Source organism: Chelonia mydas, chromosome 1, assembly GCF_015237465.2.
Source record: "Chelonia mydas isolate rCheMyd1 chromosome 1, rCheMyd1.pri.v2, whole genome shotgun sequence".
Classification (NCBI taxonomy): Eukaryota; Metazoa; Chordata; order Testudines; family Cheloniidae; genus Chelonia; species Chelonia mydas.
This window is the reverse complement of record NC_057849.1, coordinates 256,412,708-256,433,723: the sequence shown is the minus strand read 5'-3', so window position 1 is coordinate 256,433,723 and position 21,016 is coordinate 256,412,708. Positions and strand designations below refer to the sequence as shown.

Below are 21,016 nucleotides of genomic sequence, written 5' to 3'. Positions count from 1 at the left end.
CCTGTTTGGCAACTCTTCTCCTGGGTCATTAAAATCAAAATCCTCCTAAGGGGAGGGGAGAGGGCAGGCAGGTGAAGGGGAGAACCCCTACTCCAACTCCACTATCTACCTGAGTCAGAAAAGGAAACAGTGGGGATTGTTTATGAACAGTGTTCAAGCGTCTACTCAAATAGATGATATCCCCCCTTCACTACCCATACCTAGTCACACACACCCCAAACACTCACTTGCTCTCGCTCTCACACACACACAGGTGCCTAGAGGTTCCATCATGAGATTCAATCCAGCGGCTTTTACTATTTCAAAGGGGAGACATCTCTGCTGACATATAAATAAGCCTTTGAAAAATGAAGCCATTCCTGGCCAGATCAGCATTAGGACAATATATGCGGTTTCAAAATAAAGTGCTTCTCCCTGCCTTCTCAATGCCCTTCAAAGCAGTTCTAAATCCATTCCCCTTCATCCACAGAGCCCTCCCCCACTTCAGCCCATCTGCCCTTCAGATTTTTTATGTGGCCTAGGAAGGAGGGGAGAAAATAAGGAAACTCCTGTTTGCTACAGATCCCTTTCCCTCAGAGGATTCTGGGTAGTTCATACTCTCATCTTGTTTTCATTGATGAGTGAGTGGGAGTCCAAATCTCCTTCAGACATGCCCTCCCCACCACACATACACTTTCCCATTTACATTGTCTCCCTCCCCTCATATGGAATGAACCAGAGCATGGAGTTTGGGAAGAATTGTTGTTTTTTTAATAGGCATTTCTAAGGTGCCCTTCACTGTCCTGTCTAGGAACCTCACAAACTAACTGGGGGGGGGGGGGGAGAAGATGTATCCCCATCTTACAGATGGAGAAACTCCGGCACAGAAAAGTGAAGTGATTTGCCCAAGGTCACAAAGTATGACTGTGTCAGAGTCATGAATAGAACTCGGATCGCCCGTCTCCTAATCCTGTGCCGCAAAGCAGTCCTTCCTCCATGGGCTCATCTAAAATCAAGAGGAAGGGGGAGGAGGAGGACTGAATATAGCTACTGGAAGACCAACTCATGAACCACTCTGTTGAAGTCAGTAAACATGAGCGCATGTGTTTGTTTTATTCTTAGTACAACAGGAAAGTCCACGGACACACAGGAGAAGAGTCAAAGGGTGCGTTGGACTCAACTCTGATTTCCGAACTAGCAGCTTCAGGCATCAAGAACCTGAGGTCTTTTTTTCTGTTAAGTGCCTAACTCACCACATACATATTGCCCACGAGGCCTTTGGCAAGGAGGCTGATGGTTATTATTTACTGAGTGTGAATGGTGTGTTTCACAGAGTGGTCTGTCTCCTTTAAGGGCAGTGGGGGCTGGCAGGGGAGGGAGTCAGTCAACCCTGTTCCAAGGCCAGGGCCGGCTCTAGGATTTTTGCTTCCCCAAGCAAAAACATTTTTGGCAGCCCCTGCTTTTTTTTTGTGCCCCCCCCACCCCCGGCTCTGCCCCAACTCTGCCCCTTCCCAAACCCTTCCCCAAATCCCCGGCCCTGCCTCCTCCCCCGGGTGTGCCGCATTCCCCCCCCCCCCGATTGCTTCCTGCGGCTCCCCCCCTGCAACCTCCTGCCCTAGCTCACCTCTGCTCCACCTGCTCCCCTGAACATGCCGCCGCTCCGCTTCTCTCCCCTCCCTCTCTGTCAAGGGAGAGGCAGTGCGTTCAGGGGAGCAGGCGGAGCGGAGGTGAGTGAGGGTGGGGGGGAGCACAGGAAGTAATGGGGGGTAGAGGAACCGCTCCCCCACCCCAGCTCACCTCCGCTACACCACCACTGCCTCCCCCAAGAGCGCTGACACTCGGCTTCTCCTCCCTCCCAGGCCTGCTGCGCGAAACAGCTGTTTCGCACGCGGCAGGCCTGGGTGGGAGGGGGGAGAAGCGGAGCGGCGGCAGCGCACTCAGGGGAGCAGGCGGAGGCAAGCTGGGGCGGTGGGGGCACATTTCTAGGGGCGGCATGGGCACATTTCTAGGGGCGGCGTGGCCGGCGCCGGAATGCCGCCCCTAGAAATGTGCTGCCCCAAGCACCTGCTTGTTTTGCTGGTGCCTAGAGCTGGCCCTGTCCAAGGCATGGCCCCTTTAAGAACAGGAAGTCCTGAGAAGGATCACCACATCAAGCTGGGAATGGCTCCTGGAGCCTGAGCCACGTGGCCACTGGCTGAGGATTAAAGAGAAGTGCACTCAGCTCTGTCCCAAGTGAGGGCCACGTGTGACTTATGTGGGGAGGAAGTAGAGAAGGTTCTTCTGGTAGAACTAGGATGAGGGTGGGTTGGGGAAGCCTGCCTGGATTATAGCATAGCCCCAAGACGAGCTGTGGAGACTCTTTCCCAAAAGAAGGAATCTGAGCCCAGGGACCAGTGCTAGAAAAGACCTAGAGGGAGGTCTCCCCAAAGAGACACATGGCCTGGAGTAGCACCAGCAGAGCTTCCCTGCTCAGAGGGAGCTGGGGAGTGGAGAGAGAGCTAGGGCCTGAAGACCCAAGGAAGGAAGGGCTGGAGCATGGAAGGGCCAGAGGAACTGTATTTGTTTTGTGAGGTCCTAATAAATTAGACCCCAAGAAGGGGAATGTTATTAAAACATCTGAGTGCATGTGAATAGATTGGAGACCCAAGAGGGGGCACTGAGATGGTGTGATGGCAGTGCCATGTCATGGGATGGGGTGCCCTGAGACTACTCCCTTGCTACAGGATACCCTACACAAGCAGAGATGATGACATGGGATCAAGTGCATCCCTGGCATAATTCCACTGAAGGCAATGGAATTACCCCAGAAATGAATTTGGCCGTGGGTCTTTGTGCTGAGCATGTGCCTGCCAAAAAAACAAACAAACAAGCAAACCCATCATGAATGGGGTGTGCATAGAAAAAAAAAATCAATAGCATTCAGCTGCACAGTCTCAGGCTGAGTGTTTAATTGAGGGTTTCAGATGACTGTACAAATGCAGAGACTAAGTTCAAATCACTGCGAGTTAATTTTGAATTGGCAAGACACCTCCTCTTCCAGAGATGGAACGTTCACCTGTAGCATCCAGGTGGTTTGGGAGCATCTGAATTTACTCAGAGGGAACCAGCCCCCATGTTTAAATTCTGCCTTTAGAACGGCACACACAACTCCTGCTCACCTCAGTGGACATTGCAGATGTGGACACAAGGCTAAATTCTGTCCTTAGTTACACTGTACAAACATGGTTAAATCAATGGTGCTATTCAGGTGAAAATGGGGCCAAAATGTCTGTTCCAGTGGGGAAATGAATGAATTGCGAGGGAAAAAAAATTGTTTCAAACTCATAGAAAACACAGAGGGTTTGGTTTGCCCCTTTGGGAGTTGTTTCTTGGACAAACTGCTTCAGACATAACATGTCTTGTTGAGGTGACAGGGGAGTTCTACCAAAGGGTGCTAGGGTGGAGACTTCAGCAGACCACTTTCCATTTTGGGGGGTGGGGTGGGGAGAGGCTGTCCCACCATTTTAAGGGATCCTGCCTCAAGATTTTTAAAAGTCTATTAGATTTGAAGAGGGTGATAGACCTGCACCCATCCTTTGGTTTTTCTTTCCCCCAACCGTAAACAGAGCCCCTCAAAGAAAAAATACCTCCCTGCATCCATGCTCTCCCCTAGCCCATGCTTCAGCCCATCAGTACACAGTGCCACTGGGAATGGGGACAGCTTTCTGTTGTCTTCTTGCTGAAGATATGGCTTTCCCTCACCATTTCCATTTCTCTTTTCCCTCACAGGGGACGCTGTTCCTACACTAGTGGGTGTGTAATGGAGTCAACAGGCCAGAAAACAAAGATGAATATTTAGAAAAAGAATGGAATGGAAATTCCCCCTTAGCCCCAGGCCTCGCACCCCACCAAGTGGAAACACTTTATTCTGAATGAGATCATGAGCTAAGCAGTTGTATGTGGAGAATTCCACTGGGGATGAGTTCCAACTCCTGAGACCCCATTTCCCTGCAGGAGTGGGTGGCGGGGGGTTCACAAACTCAACGAAATGGTGCAAAATAGGCCATTAGCTAGGCCTGTCTCATCTCCACTCCACATCCACTTGGGATATATCTACACTTTCAACCGGCCTGCAAGCTTTGATCGAGCAAGCCCACTAAAAACAGAAGGGTCATTGCTGCCGTGTGTTGGGATTGGCTAACTGCCTGAGCACGACCCCACCCAGGACCCTACGTCCTTACTTCTGGTGTCTAGCCCACCATGCTGCTCATGCTGCTGCAGCTACACTGCTATTTTTAGCGCGGTAGGTCAATCACAGCTAGCATGCCTATGTCTATTTTAGCTGAAAATTACAACCTTAAGCTTGAAAGGTAGATGTACCCCGAGACTTCGAAAATACAGGCTAAGTAAGGGCCTTACAAAGGAAGTGATCAAGAAGTGAGACGGAGCCTTCCCCAGATACATCTTATATATTCTACAACCCATTTTAGGGCTTCCCCTCTGTTCTTGGGTCTGGTTCCGGTGTAGCCAGACTCCATGATAGTTTTTGAAAAAAAATCCCTTTTTGGAGGAGGAGGAGGAGAAGGGAGGATGTTCATGTCTGCAGGTCCTGTGGGACAAAAGAAGCCATGGCATCCAGCTTTCCATGCATCCTCTCACTTAGGCACCCAGTGCTCCTGCTCATTTCAGACCCAAGCTGAAAGAAGGATCATAGACACTTCCTGAGCAATAAAGGGAAAGAGGAGAAAGAAAGAGATCTCAGCTCAAACAGACAAACAGAAACAAAGTTTAGCTAGGGTGAAGCGACACTTTCAGCTGTCAGCCACAATGAAGCTCTTCAATCAGGCTTTGTTTAAAAATATTCCCTCCTTTTCCCTTTCCATTAGCCCATATTGCTTCTCTCTTTGTCTCCTCCATATTCTCCACGTGGACAGTAACCTGGAAACCAGGAGATACCCAGAATCCAGATACCATGGTGATGATTGTGTCATAAATGACTTGACAGGCAGAATTGCTACATGTATGAACCCAAAAGAGATTAAGTCCAGCTTGTTAGTGGTTCGTTAATAGCTCCTGAGCACATCTTTAAAACAAAACCACACAAAAACCTATAAAGCTTCCAAACTGTACACCTAACTAATATCATAGAATCACAGAATATCAGGGTTGGAAGGGACCTCAGGAGGTCATCTAGTCCAACCCCCTGCTCAAAGCAGGACCATTCCCCAATTAAATCATCCCAGCCAGGGCTTTGTCAAGCCTGACCTTAAAAACTTCTAAGGAAGGAGATTCCACCACATCCCTAGGTAACGCATTCCAGTGTTTCACCACCCTTCTAGTGAAATTTTTTTTCCTAATATCCAACCTAAATCTCCCCCACTGCAACTTGAGACCACTACTCCTTCTTCTGTCATCTGCTACCACTGAGAACAGTCTAGAGTCATCCTCTTTGGAACCCCCTTTCAGGTAGTTGAAAGCAGCTATCAAATCCCCCTTCATTCTTCTCTTCCGTAGACTAAACATCCCCAGTTCCCTCAGCCTCTCCTCATAACTCATGTGTTCCAGTCCCCTAATCATTTTTGTTGCCCTCCGCTGGACTCTTTTCAATTTTTCCACATCCTTCTTGTAGTGTGGGGCCCAAAACTCGACACAGTACTCCAGATGAGGCCTCACCAGTGTCGAATAGAGGGGAACGATCACATCCCTTGAATATAAACAATCTTATTTTCCTATTCCTGTCACACTTCTCTTCCTCCTTCCCCTCCATTCCCTTGTGCACTACACCAACTTATGTTCTGCCTCTAGTTAGATTGTAAGATCTTTGAGGCAGAGACTGTTTTTTATTTTGGGTGATTATGTCACTCAGCACTTGATTGTGACAGGGTCCTTTGGGCTACTGTAAGAGAAAGAAATTAATAATAGGAGGAACTACTTGAGACTGCCCAATGTGTAAAGAGGATCTACAGGGAAAGAGGTGGAAATGGATTTCTGTGCACTTGGAATGGAATCTACATGCAGCACCACCAGGCAGAAGAAGCTGATCTGGATTCTAGATTTCCTTGGAATGGACTGTGGGTGCAGATCCCTAGGAACAGGAGAAAATCCTGAACTGGATTTCTGTGCCTCCTGGAACAAATTCTGGGTGTATCCTGCTGGAAGGAAGAGAAAAACCTGACTTGCACTTATATGCTTTGGCATAGACTCTGGATGCAGCCGCCAGGAAGACAAGAACCTGACCTAGATTCCTCAGCTCCCTGGACTTGATTGGTTCCAATCTATATATATGCCCTTTCTCAGACCCTTGGCTTAAAAAGCTGGAATACTCTCAGTCATAAAATAGTATTCTACTAGGGTGAGAGGCTACCCTGTACTTACGATTATCAGCAAGATAAAGTAGATAAAGTTGTAGAACGAATGAGCATCCATCACATAATACATGATCTCCACCCACCCTTCCAGTGTGATCACCTGCAAAGAGAAGAGAGAGCAAGAGAGACAGCCAGGATGTGGGACTCCTGGATTCATTCAACAGCTGGGATATTCATTTCTACATGAGGCACAGGCTGATGCTGGTGAGCAGAGCAGGCGATTCAAACCTCAACAAAGGTGAGAAAATGAATCCATTACAAGGAAGCCAAATTTCCAGGCCAGAATATCAGTGGGATTCTCCTAGGTGAAGAGACATGCTAACAGAGCCTGAAAGAGTAGGTCTATATACATATGGGATGTGCCTGCAGCTCGAGTCGACATACCTAAACCAGTTAGGTACCGAAGCAGTGAAGCTGTGGCCGCATGGGCTTCGGTGCAGGCTGTACGAACTCACCCAGAACCCTGGGTAACTACTTGCAGAGCTAGACTTTGTTGACAGATGTGCACAGCTCCAGGATCTGAAATAACTCGATTAACGCTAGTTCAGGTATGTCTGCTCAAGCTGTAATCCCACCCTGAGACTGCAGTCTAGACATGACCTGGAACTGCACTAGTCACCAATTTATATTCATTGGAATTAATTTGCAAACTGGATACAATTAATTTAGGCTTGAATAGAGACTGGGCGTGGATGGGTCATTACACAAAGTAAAACTATTTCCCCTTGTTTATTCCCCGCCACCTCACGCCCCAGTGTTCCTCAGACGTTCTTGTCAACTGCTGGAAATGGCCCACCTTGATTATCACCACAAAAGGTTCCCCCCCCCACTCTCCTGCTGGTAATAGCTCACCTTAAGTGATCACTGTCGTTACAGTAAAAAGAAAAGGAGGACTTGTGGCACCTTAGAGACTAACACATTTATTTGAGCATAAGCTTTCGTGAGCTACAGCTCACTTCATCGGATGCATCCGATGACTTCATCGGATGCATCCTATGAATGCATCCAATGAAGTGAGCTGTAGCTCACGAAAGCTTATGCTCAAATAAATGTGTTAATCTCTAAGGTGCCACAAGTCCTCCTTTTCTTTTTGCGAATACAGACTAACACGGCTGCTACTCTGAAACCATTCATTCAAATGGTTTGTTTCCCTGGAACAAAAAGAAAGAAAACCTGAACTGGATTTCTGTGCCCTCTGGCTTGAACTCTGGGTACAAAGCTGGGTACAGCCTCTGGAATGGAGAAGAGAAGAAACAGGCCTGGATTTCAGTTCCCACCTGGAGTGGGTTCTTAGAACCTAGATCTGAATTACAAATTCAGTCTCCTTTTCAACCCAGATCGCTGCAGTAGGGAGAAACACAACAAGACTTGGAATGTGGCGCCTAACTCATTTCAATTAGAGGCTGAAAAAGCAAGGAGGCAAGAGAAGGATCTGGTCACAAACCTGGATTGAGGCTAGGAAGCCAACCTTATCTTACCTGAAATATAACGATCCAGGCATAACCGATATTGTCAAAGTTGATGGCACCCTTATGTGGGTTGGCATTGCCTGTGCGGCACACGTTGTAGTACTGGTTCCAGTTGACGCACATGCCGCTGACATTGAACTCCTGCCGGACGGAGTTGTAGTAATAATAGTCATCCTTGTCCAGGCAGCACTCATGGCCCCTCTCCTTCAGCGGGGGGATCTCATGACACCCCATGATGCCATTGTCTCCTGACAGCGAGCAGATGAAGGGCATCTCATCGTCCTCCTCGGGTTGGTAATAGGGGGGGAGAATGATGTCGCCTTGTCTAGGAAGAGGAAAAACGTACTAATGAAGATACTGTGAAAAACATGCACCTTAGTGGCATTTGCGGAACTGGGAACTCCCACTTTGGTGCATGAAATCTGCATACAAAGGGTCTTCAGATCTATTTTGGTGAGGGGCTGAATAGAGACATGGGAAGTTTCTTGAGCTGGTCCCTGGTTTTGCAGAGCCCTGTCCTGGGTCAAACAGCACAGTCCCAAGACAAATCCCACCACCAGCAGATTTGGGGGATGGGAACAAGATTTTACAGCTGCCAAAGGAAAGTTTTCATTTTCTCAAGAACAAGGAGGGAATTTGTGCAGTCAGCTCTCCCACCCGGTTGGCACCAAAGCCTACAACTGATGCAATGTAAAGCAAATGTACAGGGCTACATGGTGATGCGCCTGTGAATGTGACCATCAATTTGATAACATTTGGCGGTAAATTTTCTATAATAAAGTACAAACCCCCAGTTAATGCAAAGTTAAAGTTGCACAATTAAGCTCTCAAGAGTCAATAAATGAAGAAGTTAAAACTGAATGAACAATCTTAACTCTGACCCCTTGTGTGTATGTACTACAGAGAACGTTTTAATTTCAAGATCACATGGTATTTCTGCAGTAACACAATCTGTTCTACAACCTTCAAAATACACGTGTATCTGAAATAATCTGTGCTCACCTAATTTAAGACTAGACAATAATGAGCAAATGAAAGGGAGAAGATTTAGGATTTTGCATTCAACCTTAACTTGTGCATTTCCAGTCTTCACAGAGCTATAATACACAACCTGAATGTTGCATTAATATAGATTTTTTGCATTAAATATTGTGGTGGATGGGAACGTGTCCAAAGAAAAAGAAAAAAGAAAAGCTCCTAATTCTATAACTAATAGACACTAATCTATGAAGGCATATCAGTGCATATTAATATTATTAGTAAACTGAGTCTCTGTAGACTTAACCAGCAATGGTCAGCCAAAGATTAACTAGTATCTGATGGTTGTGCAGGCTGTGGGCCTGATTCACCTCACACAGTTACAGTAGCTCTGCATGGGTGTAATTCCATAGTCTCATCGGTGTTACTCCTGATTTACACTGGTGCACATGAGAGAAGAACAAAGTCCTGCTTATGCATTTTCCCTTATAAACGCACAGTATAAGACAGCTTTAAGGAGCTTCCATCCCCTGGTTAGCCCTCCAGTCCCATTGCTGCCCCCTAAATTGTGTTTTTGCAATTTTTTTTTCAGTCTAAGATGATCTAGGGACTTAAAATTGTTTAAACAGTTTAAATTGATCCAACACTTCAGATCTTTAAGCAGTTTAAACTGATCTAAGGCCTTAGATTTGTTTAAGGGGCTAAGACACTTTAAACCCTTAGATCAGTTTAAGCGGCAAAGAAGACAATAAGCGTCTGGAGGGATCGCGGCAGTCTGGCACTGGTGCTCTGTCCTCCCCATGCAAGGTAACTGGAGTTCTGATCACCCACAGACATTTTCATGGTTCATTGTGTTACTGAAAGAAGTAAACGGAGCTGTACATGCTCTCTCTGACCACAGGTAATACTAATCATGCCTATTTCTTACATGGCACTTTCCATCAGTAGATCTCAAAGCGCTTCACGATCTCTCTCCTCTCCCCCCACCCATGTATTTATCCTCACCATACCCCTGTGAGGTAGGGACATACTATTATCCACATTTTACAGAGGGGGAACTGAGGACAGAGACTAAGTAACTTGCCCAAGGTCATACAGAAAGTCCACGGTAGAGCTGGATCTCTCACCTTCTAAGCCAGTGCCCTACCCACTGGACCATCCTTCCCTTCTTCGGGCAGAGAACCTTGATCACTCTTAAGCATGTGCCGTGGAGCATAGAGATCCCATCTGACGTTCCACATATGCCTAGAGCTTTGTTTGTCAGCTTGAAGAGTCCATTATCAAACACTTGTTCCCTATGTAGGTACCTACAGACTATGATCGAAGCCACCCTGAACTTACTCTTTGTTAACCTAAATACATTGAGCACCTTGGGTCTACCACTATAAGGCCTGTTTTCTAATCCTTTAACTATTCTCATAGATATTCCTGGCAACCGGAATGATCTCTTGAGGCTGTGGGCAGCCAGACGTAATTAGGGCTGGACCAGTCCCCAGCTCGCCCAAGAGTCTGGCGGCTGCAAAGAAGGTGTGCAGGCCTCTTTGCCCTCCTTCCCATTCTGATTTTTGCAGAATGCAGCTTAGTATCAGGGTCGTGGCATCCTGCATCCCTTTTGCACAGGTGGACGGCAATGGAAGACTGGGCCTCTTGACCGTAGAGATGAGATTCTATTCACTGGAACGGTTTGAGCTGAAATCAAGGGGGATGGGAGAGGTAGCAGTGGGATCCCAGAAATGAAGACTGCTCTGGCTGATGCAGAAGAGGAATGCTGCTGTAGCCCATTATGCTGACAGGTCCCTTCCGCAGGCAGAGGTAGCTTTCAGAAAGTGTGTGCGCATAAGGAAACAGAAACCTTTCTGGCTAGGGGAGGGTGGAAATGGGGGTCGGGGGGAGGGCTAGACTTTTTAGCATCCTTGGCACTGCCTCTGGAAATCTTCAGTGACCAAGAGAAGGAAGTAAAGAGTAGTGTGGGGAAGGAAGGAATCTGCAGCAGACAGGACAAGGGGGTAGCCATCTCCCGTGCACTCACATTGTGAAGTTCTCCTCCATGAAACAGCGGTTCCTGAGCAGACCAGCCCACAGCTGTACTCCGATGATGCCAAAGATGAAGAAGACAAAGAAGCAGAGAAGCAGAACATTCCCCAGCATGGGCAGGGTGTCCAGGAGCAAATTCACCAGGATCCGCATGCCTGCAGGTGGGGAAGAGGCAGAGGAGGAGGAGGAGAGATTGAGATGGAGGGAGAGAAGGGGAGAAGCAGAAAGAAAGAAGAGTAGAAAAGGGGAATGGAAAAAAAGACAGAGAGAAAAAATTAAATGAAAATAAAACAGGCAGATTGGAAATTCATTATTGTCCAAATCAGGCTGGGTCACTCAGGTATGGTCACTGCTCCTGCCCCCTGGTCTCACTCCCAAATGACAGGCAGGGGACAATGCCATTTCTGTTCAGCATCCTCTTTACCCCGGGCCTCACGTTATAGCCCTAAGAAGGAAGGATGATGATAAGCTTTTGATGGATAGCAGAGGACTGGACTCCATGACCCAAGAGGTCCCTGCTAGTCCTATCTTTCTAAGAGGTTTTTGGCACAATCACCATTGGATATGATATCCCGTCTTCTTCCTTTCCCACAGAAGGGCGATGGGATGAAAACACTTCCCTGAAATCTATGCAGATCAACAACCCCAGCCTCAGCTGGCAGGAACTAACAGTCATAACTGCTTGCCAGCTGCCCAGTGACCTGTGAGAAATGAGCCCGAGACCAATTGCTAGTGGGATGAGTATGCACACCACACAAACACAAACCCCTCAACAAACTGACCTCTCAGTGACAGCCTCATCAAAGAGACACGGTGGAGGAGGCAATATCTCTTATTGGACCAACCTCTGTTGGTGAGAGAAACAAGCTTTCAAGCCACACAGAGCTCATGGAGACCAAACTCCCTTCTCCTCTCTAGTGGTCCCTCCATGACAGGGCTGAGGCACGCTGGCGGGTACTGTATGAAGGAAGCTTTCACTGCTGCTGCCCATGCTGTACCTGTTCTCTGGCAAAACAGGGCATTCAGGGCTGTTGATACAGCACCTCTGCAGTGCAAACATTTCATAACAAAACAATTTTGTGTTGAAATTATTGCATGAAGAATTTTGGTGGTTTTGTTTTCGGACCAGCAGGGTCAGGCCAGCCTCCCTCCACTGCTAAATTAATTACATTTCCTCTGGTCTCCAAGGCTGCCAAAATTCTAGAAATCATTCAGAGCATGAAACAAGCGCCTTCTCCCTCCCATTGCCCCCCACTCCACACACGCGCACATATACACACACACAAACCTCCCCGCTCCTCCACTGAGACTCCCTCCTCCAGGGGTCCAGGGAATTCCATCACACAAGACGCTCCATGTAGGCCAGCATATAATTATCTAATTAGATATTTATAACTAGTTCATTACTTCAGATGGCAGTGGAAGAGGAAGGGGGAGGGAAAGATAAGATTAGGATTCAGTAACAGCCCCTTGAGGCACCAGTTAATCCCTCTTTTATGCCCATTGTCAAGTAATTAGCCACATCAAGTTGTGCGTTACACTGTGTCTCAGTTGCTTGTGTTGTTTTGTTCCTATTGCAGGGGGAGAGGACCCTGGGCATTTAGGGAAATGTCATGTGTGGGCAACAAGGGTGGATGAGGTTTAAGGTGTAATTGTACTGGTGGAGATGTTTATTATACCTGAGTAAGAAGGTGAGAGAGGAGGAGAGAAGTGTGTATCTGTATGGTGAGAGGGTGTGGATCTAGTGTGAGGCATGTACATGGGGCGGACAGGTATGTGTATCTATGTGACAAGATGGTATGGGTGTGAGAGGGTCAATCTTTTATATTGACCAGGTGTGTATATTGTCCGGCCTTACAATTTGTGAGGCGCTAAGCCAGCAGAGGGGGTTCTGATGGTGAATTTCCTTTCCTTCTGGTTCCACTGCCGGAGGGAGTAGAAGAGCTTGTCCATGTGTGATTTGATGAGTTAATACAGGGCTTTACATGTTCACCCTGGCAATGGTCTGCATGTGCAGTGGTGGGTGCAGGTGGTATGCAGAATTCCAGTATTGGGGGGAATATGCATGAGACGGAGAGGGTAGAAGGAATGATTGAACAGTCTCTTCTAGACTTAATAAGCGTAAGTCAGGGTGGTTGCAAAGCCCCAGTCTCTTCACTGCCCGGATATGCCATTAGTCTTCAGTTAGTCACCTTCTAGCCTAGTAAGGCACCAATAGTTCACTAGCACAGGGTCACAGCTCCAGCCTCTTGCCTGAGAGTATTTGCCCATATCTGGTTTCCTGATTTGTAATAATACAAAGCCCCACAGTCCAGCCACAGAGCTGTGTGCTGCCAGTCACCCGGACCTCCCAGTCTCTGGAAAAAACCCTTTTACAGCATTACCAACTTACAACTCCACCCCCTCACCACAGTGTAATGTGCTTCCAGCAACAATACTGCCACACGTTGTGATCTTATTAGCTCTCATAAGCTAGACTGGATCAGACTGGGTAATACGTAAATGGGAGACCTGTAGGGAAACCCAGGCCTCATAGGAGGCTGTGCAGGTAATGCAGTAGGTGATCCACTGACTTTCGACTGAGTCACTGCTAAGCAAGTGCTCCATGCTGGTATTTGGAGGGTGTAGCGATGCGATGACTCACCGGCGCAGCGCCTCCTGCTGGCCATCTTGGGAATTAGCTCTCCAGCGTACAGAGCACCTCCTGTCTCGCCTGCCGCTGACACCCAAGTCCCTCCCGGACACCAGTGCCTTTTGCCTTGGGGTTCTGCCCCCAGTAGTAACCCACAGTCTGGGTCTCCCCTCCCAGGGGAACCCACAACCCTCTAAACCCACCTTGCCTCAGTGGCTATTTCAAGTCATCATCTAGCCCCCACTCACTGGGGCAAACTGCCATCTGTCGTGGCCACTCATCATTGGCAAGGAGGTTCAACCAGCTGCCTTTGCAACCCCAGCACCTGTGCAGGCCTTCACCAAGGCCTGCAGCCTGGGGGTTTACCAGGCTGGAGCTCCCCCGCTCCCTTGCCTTCCCCCAGCACTGCTCTACCTCTGGTTCACTGCTCCCAGGCAGCTAGATCCTTCTCTCTCCACCACTAGAGAGAGACTGACTCAGCTCCTGGCTCACAGGCCTTTTATAGGGCCAGCGGTGGCTGCCTTCCCAGTCAGCCTATTCTTATTGGCTCTCAGCCCCAGCCCTCTCCAAGGGCTGGCTTTAAACCCTTTCTGGCCTAATGGAGTGGGGCAGCTGCCCCACTACAGGAGGATGGTGCTATCTTTCAGATGAGACACAGACCTGAGGTCCTGACTAAAGCCGGTCCGAGAGATTCGGAAGAAACATTGTTTTGTCAGAATTTGCCAAATTTTGCTGAAGTTCCAACGGAACGCAGGCAGATTCCAAAATCTACCTGCCTCTCCTGTGGACACCTGTCTAGCTTCCTGCCAGCTCACCTGCCAGGCTCCCCATCAAGCTGGAAATCACACCCCCAGCTCACAGCGTAGACTTAACACATTAAGAAATAATGACAAAGTTTGTGAGAGACTCTGGGCTGAACATGCAACAATGAAATGTCAGGTGACGTGTAGAGAGACAAGGCAGGTGAGGTAACATCTTTTATCGGCCAAATGTCTGTTGGTGAGAGGGACACGCTTTTGAGATTACACAGAGCTCTCTTTCAGGTCTGGGAAACATACTAAGGTCTGGTCTACGCTACAGACCTATATCAATGCAGCTATGTTGCTCAGGGGTGTGAAAAACCAACCCCTGCGAGTGACGCAGTTTTACTGACCTAACTTCTGTGTAGACAGCACTATGTCAGGGGGACGGTTTGTCCCACCAACACAGCTACCGCCTCTCAGGGAGGTGGATTCACTACGCCGATGGGAGAGCTCCCTCCTGTCGACACAGAACATCTTTCCTTAAAGCACTAGGCTACAGTGGCACAGCGGCATCAGTGCAGCTATGCTGAGGCAGCATTTTAAGTGTAGGCTTGCCCTCAGGGTATCACAGCTAAATACAAGGTGGAATAGATAGTTTAGCATCAGTAGTTAACACATATTTCAAGGGACCCCCATTAACACCCCTCCAGTCATAGGGGGAACATGAAGGGGTGTGTGGAAAGGCAGCTGGAGGGATGTTGTGAGTGGGTTACAGATTGTTGTAATAAGATATAAACCCCGTGTTTCTATTCAGTTTATAATTTTTAGTATCTAGCAGAGTTATGAATTTAAGCTCCTAGGCTCGTCTTTTGAACGTGTTGTGCGGGTTATCCCTGTGTAGCCTGTACCCATAATGCACTGGATGAGGTATACCATATGTTGTGATAGGCATGAGTAGGACCCATGGATCTTGAAAGGTGTGTCATGGGAGGTGTTGATCATTGTAGCAGTGGAGATATGTCCACAGGTTTTGCATCTGTTGTTTTGGGAGGGTCTGGTGCTGCTTTGAGTTGGTATGTCCTGGCCTGTAGGGAGCTTGCTTCTGATGATAAATCTGGAGAGGCTGGGGGGTTGTCTGAAGGACAGAAGAAGGGGTTCAGGAAAGATTTCTTTCAGGATGGGGTCCCCATCAAGTAGGGATTGTGGTTGTTGGATGATACCCTGTATGGGTTCCAGTGTGGGGTGGTAGGTGACAACTAGGGATGTGTGGTTGGAGAGGGTTTTATTTCCGTATTGGAGCAGGTTCTCTCAGGGTATTTGGGTGGCCTGTTCCATGATATGACCTGCTTCTCTGGTGGAGTTTCCTTGTTTGGTGAAGCTGGTTTTGAGTGTGTTAATGTGTATACCCCAGACTTCCTCCTCAGAGCATATTCTGTGGTATCTGAGTGCCTGGCTGTAGATAACAGATCTCTTGGTGTCTTTGGGGTGGCTCCTGGATCTGTGAAGTTAGGTGTGATGATCCATGGGTTTCTTGTATCTAGCTGTATGTAGGGTTCCACTGTTGAAGCTGATCGTGATATCCAGGAAGTTGATGCTGGTGTGGGAGTGTTCCAGAAAGAGTTTAATGGACAGGTGGTGGTAGTTGTAGTGGAAATCTGTGAGGGAGTTTAAATCATCTGTCCAGAGGATGAAAATATCATCTAGGTATCTCAGGTATATCATTGGTTTTGTGGTGCATTTGTGACATGTTACTTACACAGCTCATTAGTGCCTCTTTGGATTGTTTTAAATGAATTTAACCTACTAAAATTTGTGGGCCATGTCTGGAATGAAGGCTGGGGATCAGCAAGGAAAGAAGCAAGTTTTGAGTTTGGGTTTGAATCAGGAGAGTGGGGTTGCACTGTGCCTGGGGACAGGGACGCTGTTTCAGTCACAGGGGATAGCATGAAAAAAGGCGAACATCTCTCTCTGCTTCTGTCTACCCAAATACAGCCTACTTCTATATCTAGTCTCTGGTTTCTGAAAATTCCCACCAAAGAGCAGACCACAGAAAAGTCCAGCCAGCCCAATGATATCCCTATGAATTGCCATGCACGCTGGGGCATGGAAGGAGGGAACACTTGGGCAAATTCAGTTGGGGCACATTGCCTGGATGAGGGACAGAATTATGCTTCAGATTCTGCAGTGGCTATTGGAATCATCAAAATTATGACAGGTTTCAGAGTAACAGCCGTGTTAGTCTGTATTCGTAAAAAGAAAAGGAGTACTTGTGGCACCTTAGAGACTAACCAGTTTATTTGAGCATGAGCTTTCGTGAGCTACAGCTCACTTCATCGGATGCATAGCATATCGTGGAAACTGCAGAAGACATTGTTTCATGGTCTCTGTGTGTATATAATGTCTTCTGCAGTTTCCACGATATGCTATGCATCCGATGAAGTGAGCTGTAGCTCAGAAAGCTCATGCTCAAATAAACTGGTTAGTCTCTAAGGTGCCATCAAAATTATGTATCCCAGTGCCCCTGCAGATCATTGTGTCCCAAATGTTGATGGAGAAATTAATTGCTTTGGCTTCCACAAAAATCCACACTGGTAGTTTGGCCCATCACTCTGTTAAGATGAGTACTGAAAATTATACTCTCTTCTACCTGGTTTGTTTGAACCAGTGGATACTGAATGAACAGAAGGCTTCATTGCCTCAAATCTTGCATCTACTTTTCACACTACAGATGCTAGTCATGTCCATTAATGCACTCCTAGAAGGTGCCCAGATACCACGGTGATGGGGAAAGATATAATAACCTGAGTGGAATAGAATTTTCCCACCAGTCCAGTGTCCTCCATCAGTTTTGGTACTGGAGTGATGAAGGCCATGAAAAGAAATGTATTGGGCTTTAGTCGCTTGCTTGTAAAAGAGTAGTCGGTCTCTTCTGCACATGCTCTGTTAGCTTAGCATGCAAGTTGCAGCATACGCCCCCTGCTTTGTTCTTTCTGGATCGCTCACCGTGGTTCTGCTTTCCCAAGGGTTGGCACATGCCAGGTGTTTCCACTCAGGAAGGTTTCAGCTGTGACGGCCAAGCTAATCGGGGCTGACAGAAACTGTCTGGAGGGAACCACGGACTCTCTGAAGTTGACAGAAGCTTGTCAGAAAGGACCCCGGGGCTCCTCAAGAGCAAAGAGCAGAGTTTCAAATCCAAATCCAAAAGGGAATTCAGCTACTTTCCCAAAATATTGGCTCTTGTGAGTGGATTTTGGTTTTGTTTTCTTAAAAGTTTCCTTCTCTTGTAACCCTCTCTCCCCTTCACCTGCTCTCATGGCAGGGTGTCCTGCCTGGTCTGATGAAGCACTGCCATATTGGAGTCAGTGAGATGTTTCCATTCCGCCCATAGTCTGAGTCCTGGGGACGTCCCACTGAGAGTAGCCTCAGATGACAAACACCCACCAGGCATGCTCTTCCATTCTCCACCCTTTGTGTGTGTGCAGAGGTGTGTGCATGGGTGGGTGGTAGAGGACTATTATCTAACATTTCACAAGCTCTGTCTTCTGGGGGAAACCAGCCAGCTAGAATCCTCCCTTAGTTGCCTGCAGCAGACACAGCCTTGTGTGTCCCCCCAGTCTTCCTGAGAGGGTGAGTGGGGAGGGTGAGACGCCTTTCATAGCCCACACCTGGCACTTATGAATATTTCATGCTTCTTGCTTTTCTTCCCCTTGAAGAGCAAACCTTTTCATATTTTATGCCCTGGAAGCCTGTTTGGTTGCTGAGTGTTGCTTCATTAATGCCCTCCCTTCCCCCTTTTTCTCTGGACTGCCCAGCCCCTCTTCCTTTCTCTTCTCAGGGAACGGCTGTTTTTCAAAGGCTGCCTCAGAAAAGGTCATTGTCCCTTTCATATTCGCTCCTCACTGTGAGCCAGTGTGGCTTCTGCTCTGCCAATGGAAAAAGACAAATGGAGATGGGGGGAAAGACAACGGATGAGAGGGAGGGAGAGTCAGACAAGGAGAGAGAGGGAGGCACAGACCTGGTGAGAGAAGAAAGGAGAGAGAGAGAGAGAGAATGAAAATGAGAAAAAAACACAGTGAGAGAAAAGTTCATGGGGAAAGAAACTGGCAGGAAAAAAATTAAGCAAAGAGGCCAGGAAGCAGCTGGGGTAGGAATACCCCAAAGAGTCAGCTTCCCGAGACCTCTGAACACTCATTCTGTACTATCCTCCAGTGTCCTCTCACAGCCCAAACGGGAACCGTTGCCCTGCTAACCCTTATGCTTTCCTCTCCATCACAATGGCCTCCTGAGGCAAGGTGTCCAGATTCCCCAGTGATAAGGCACTCCAAAAAGAAGTATTGGTGCTGTATGCTCCCTCTGAGCATCAGCTTCCTCTCCATTTACGTCCTGCCCTCTCCCCTCGCCTTCATATATACCGCTCCCTCTCCGCCGCCTGCCGACCTGCACCTCTACTTAATTACTCTGGTGACCCCTCTCTCTGAATCTCCACTGTTTCTCGCAAACCACCAGCTTCCTGTTCAGGAGCCCTTTGGTCTTTCTCCTTCTTTCCCTCACTGCTCCCTGGTACGCCCGTGCCTTCTCCTGATAGGCTGCAGCACCATTCGCCTCCCCTGCCCACTCATCGGTCAGACCGGAAAGTGCATTGCGATGCAACTGCTCCCTGAGTCTGGCCCACCCGCTTCCTTGTTCAAAGGCCTTCAGGAGATGGCGCTAGCCTCAGCACTGTATGATGGAGGGGAAAATCAGAGCCCTCCAAGTTGGGAGAGCAGGGACTAGGGATTGTGGGGAGCCAGAGTTGGGCCCTAAAGGCAACTGGGCAGGACCCCATCCCATAGGGAGCCAGCCAGCCAGCCAGGGGAAGTTGCCCACTGGGCATGGATTTAAATCAGGGAAAGGAATGGGGCCAGCCCTGAGGAAGTGGTATGATATCCCCACGGGACGTAGCTGGGTCTTGGGTTTTGTTTTTCACCTCTCTCCTGTGTCGGCCTCCATTGCCCCCACAGTGCTTCTCTCCCCAGCAATTTCAGCCACGCAACTTACACACCCTCTCCATTTCTGATGGGGTGCATGGGAACAAGAAGGCCACACAAGCCTTGCTAGACAGCTGGAGCATGAGGAGGTGGCTGCGCAGAGCCCAGTCCTCAGATAGACCCACCACAGGGCAGGAGGGTCAGGAGCACGGTGGGAAAGTGCTGATGTGCGCTGGCACTGATTCTAGGGACAGCAGTAATATGCCACGTCAACATGGACCTGCCCAGTTCTAGCTCTGCATTAACAGGCGCTAGCTCTCAGCAGCTGCCTGGGCTGTGAGGATGACTGGCAGCGTAGTGCAGCGTGAGGATTCAGTAGGGTGCAGTGTTGTTGGTCAGTGTTCTGCAGGGGACAGATTGCAGAGACTCTGGCTCCAAGTAATACAGGCGGCATACTGGAGCAGGGGAAGGCCACGAACTGAAGGTATAATGATAATGAACTTATATTTACACAGCATCTCTCATCCAAATGCATTCCAGAGCACGTCGTCTAATCTTTACACACAGGAATCACTTTGTCTTCTGCTGAAAAGCAGCAATCCCTGGGTGAAGCCATTCATGGCTAATCTGCACAGTGGTTTAGGACAGGAAGTGAAGAAAACTATATCTAAATTGAAATGATGGAATCCTTTGAAGAGGAGGAGGCAAACAGAATCACTCCAATGGCCAGGGGTTGGGGCACTAGGTTAGGCAGTCTTGCTTCTAAATGAAGGCCATGAGATCTTTAATGAGCACAAATGGTCCGGACTGGAGCTGGGCAGAAAAAAGCTAATTCCATTTGGCCGAGGAGTTTGATAGGGTCACGGTTTGGTTTAGTTCCAATTAGGATTGAAAAACAAAAAATTGAGACTGGACTAGTCCCTGCGAGTACGTGTCCAGCTGAGACCCGAGCCTCATACTCTGGGCGGCTTGCCAATCTCCTGCCGCTCACACTGCCACAGCTACACTCGACTGTGAGGGTATGAACTCGAAGAGAGCTAGTGTGAGTGTCTCCTCGAGCAGGGAATCGCACCCCCCGCTCCAGGGGCAGACACACCCTGATGTCCCAACTCGGCAAACACTCACACACGTGACGGACTTGAATCGGTGGGGCTACTCATGTACACAAAGTGAAGCATGGGCCTGTTCCGAAGACCACTGAAGTCAACAGGAGTCTTTGCATTGACTTCAATGAGCTCTGGATCAGGCTTCATATGTGTAAAGGTACGTCTACACTGTTATAAAAAACCCACAGCACAGAGTCAACTGACTCCAGCTTGCGGGTCTCAGGCTGTGGGGCTAAAAATTAGTAGGGTTACCAATTAAGCAATAAACCAAAGTCATTCTGAGATAATGTTATACCTGGTGCAAGAAAGGAACAGGACCAAACTATGAGCCTTCAGCAATTCAAGACATCACTTGTCTCAGCATGACACTTGCCCCCAGTTTTGTTTTATATTCACAATAAAAAAGGGCACAACAGAGATTCCAGTCACTGCTAAAAATTGTAGTGGAGAAATATGAGCTTGGGTTGGAGTCTGGACTCTGAGACCCTCCCCCTGCGTGGGATCTCAGAGCCCGGGCTCTAGACTGAGCATCAAAGCTGCAATGATGTAGCCCCCCTACCCCGGGTCTCATGAGCCTGAGTCACTGACCTAGGCCAGCCATGGCTGTGCTGCAGGTCTTCTATTGATCGCCGTGTGGACTTAAGTATTTGCAGGAGGTGTTTGTTTAGACTGTAAACTCCTCGGGGCAGGGAGCTGTCCTTTCCATTTGCCTGTAAAGTGCCATACACAGCTATGGGGCCGGACACGTAATAAAGAACAAT

The 21,016-nt window shown here is 48.3% G+C and overlaps 1 protein-coding gene across 1 annotated transcript in view; it reads right to left on the bottom strand.

The window, feature by feature from the left end:
* CACNA1I (calcium voltage-gated channel subunit alpha1 I) overlaps window positions 1–21,016 on the bottom strand; it is a 124,953-nt gene that overhangs the window by 66,371 nt on the left and 37,566 nt on the right. Inside the window, exons 4-6 of the mRNA XM_043543708.1 lie at window positions 10,803–10,962; window positions 7,805–8,120; window positions 6,334–6,426 (exon numbers count right to left, since the gene is read on the bottom strand). Of these exons, the coding sequence (XP_043399643.1) occupies window positions 6,334–6,426; window positions 7,805–8,120; window positions 10,803–10,962 (569 nt within the window). The remainder of the gene's footprint in view (window positions 1–6,333; window positions 6,427–7,804; window positions 8,121–10,802; window positions 10,963–21,016) is intronic.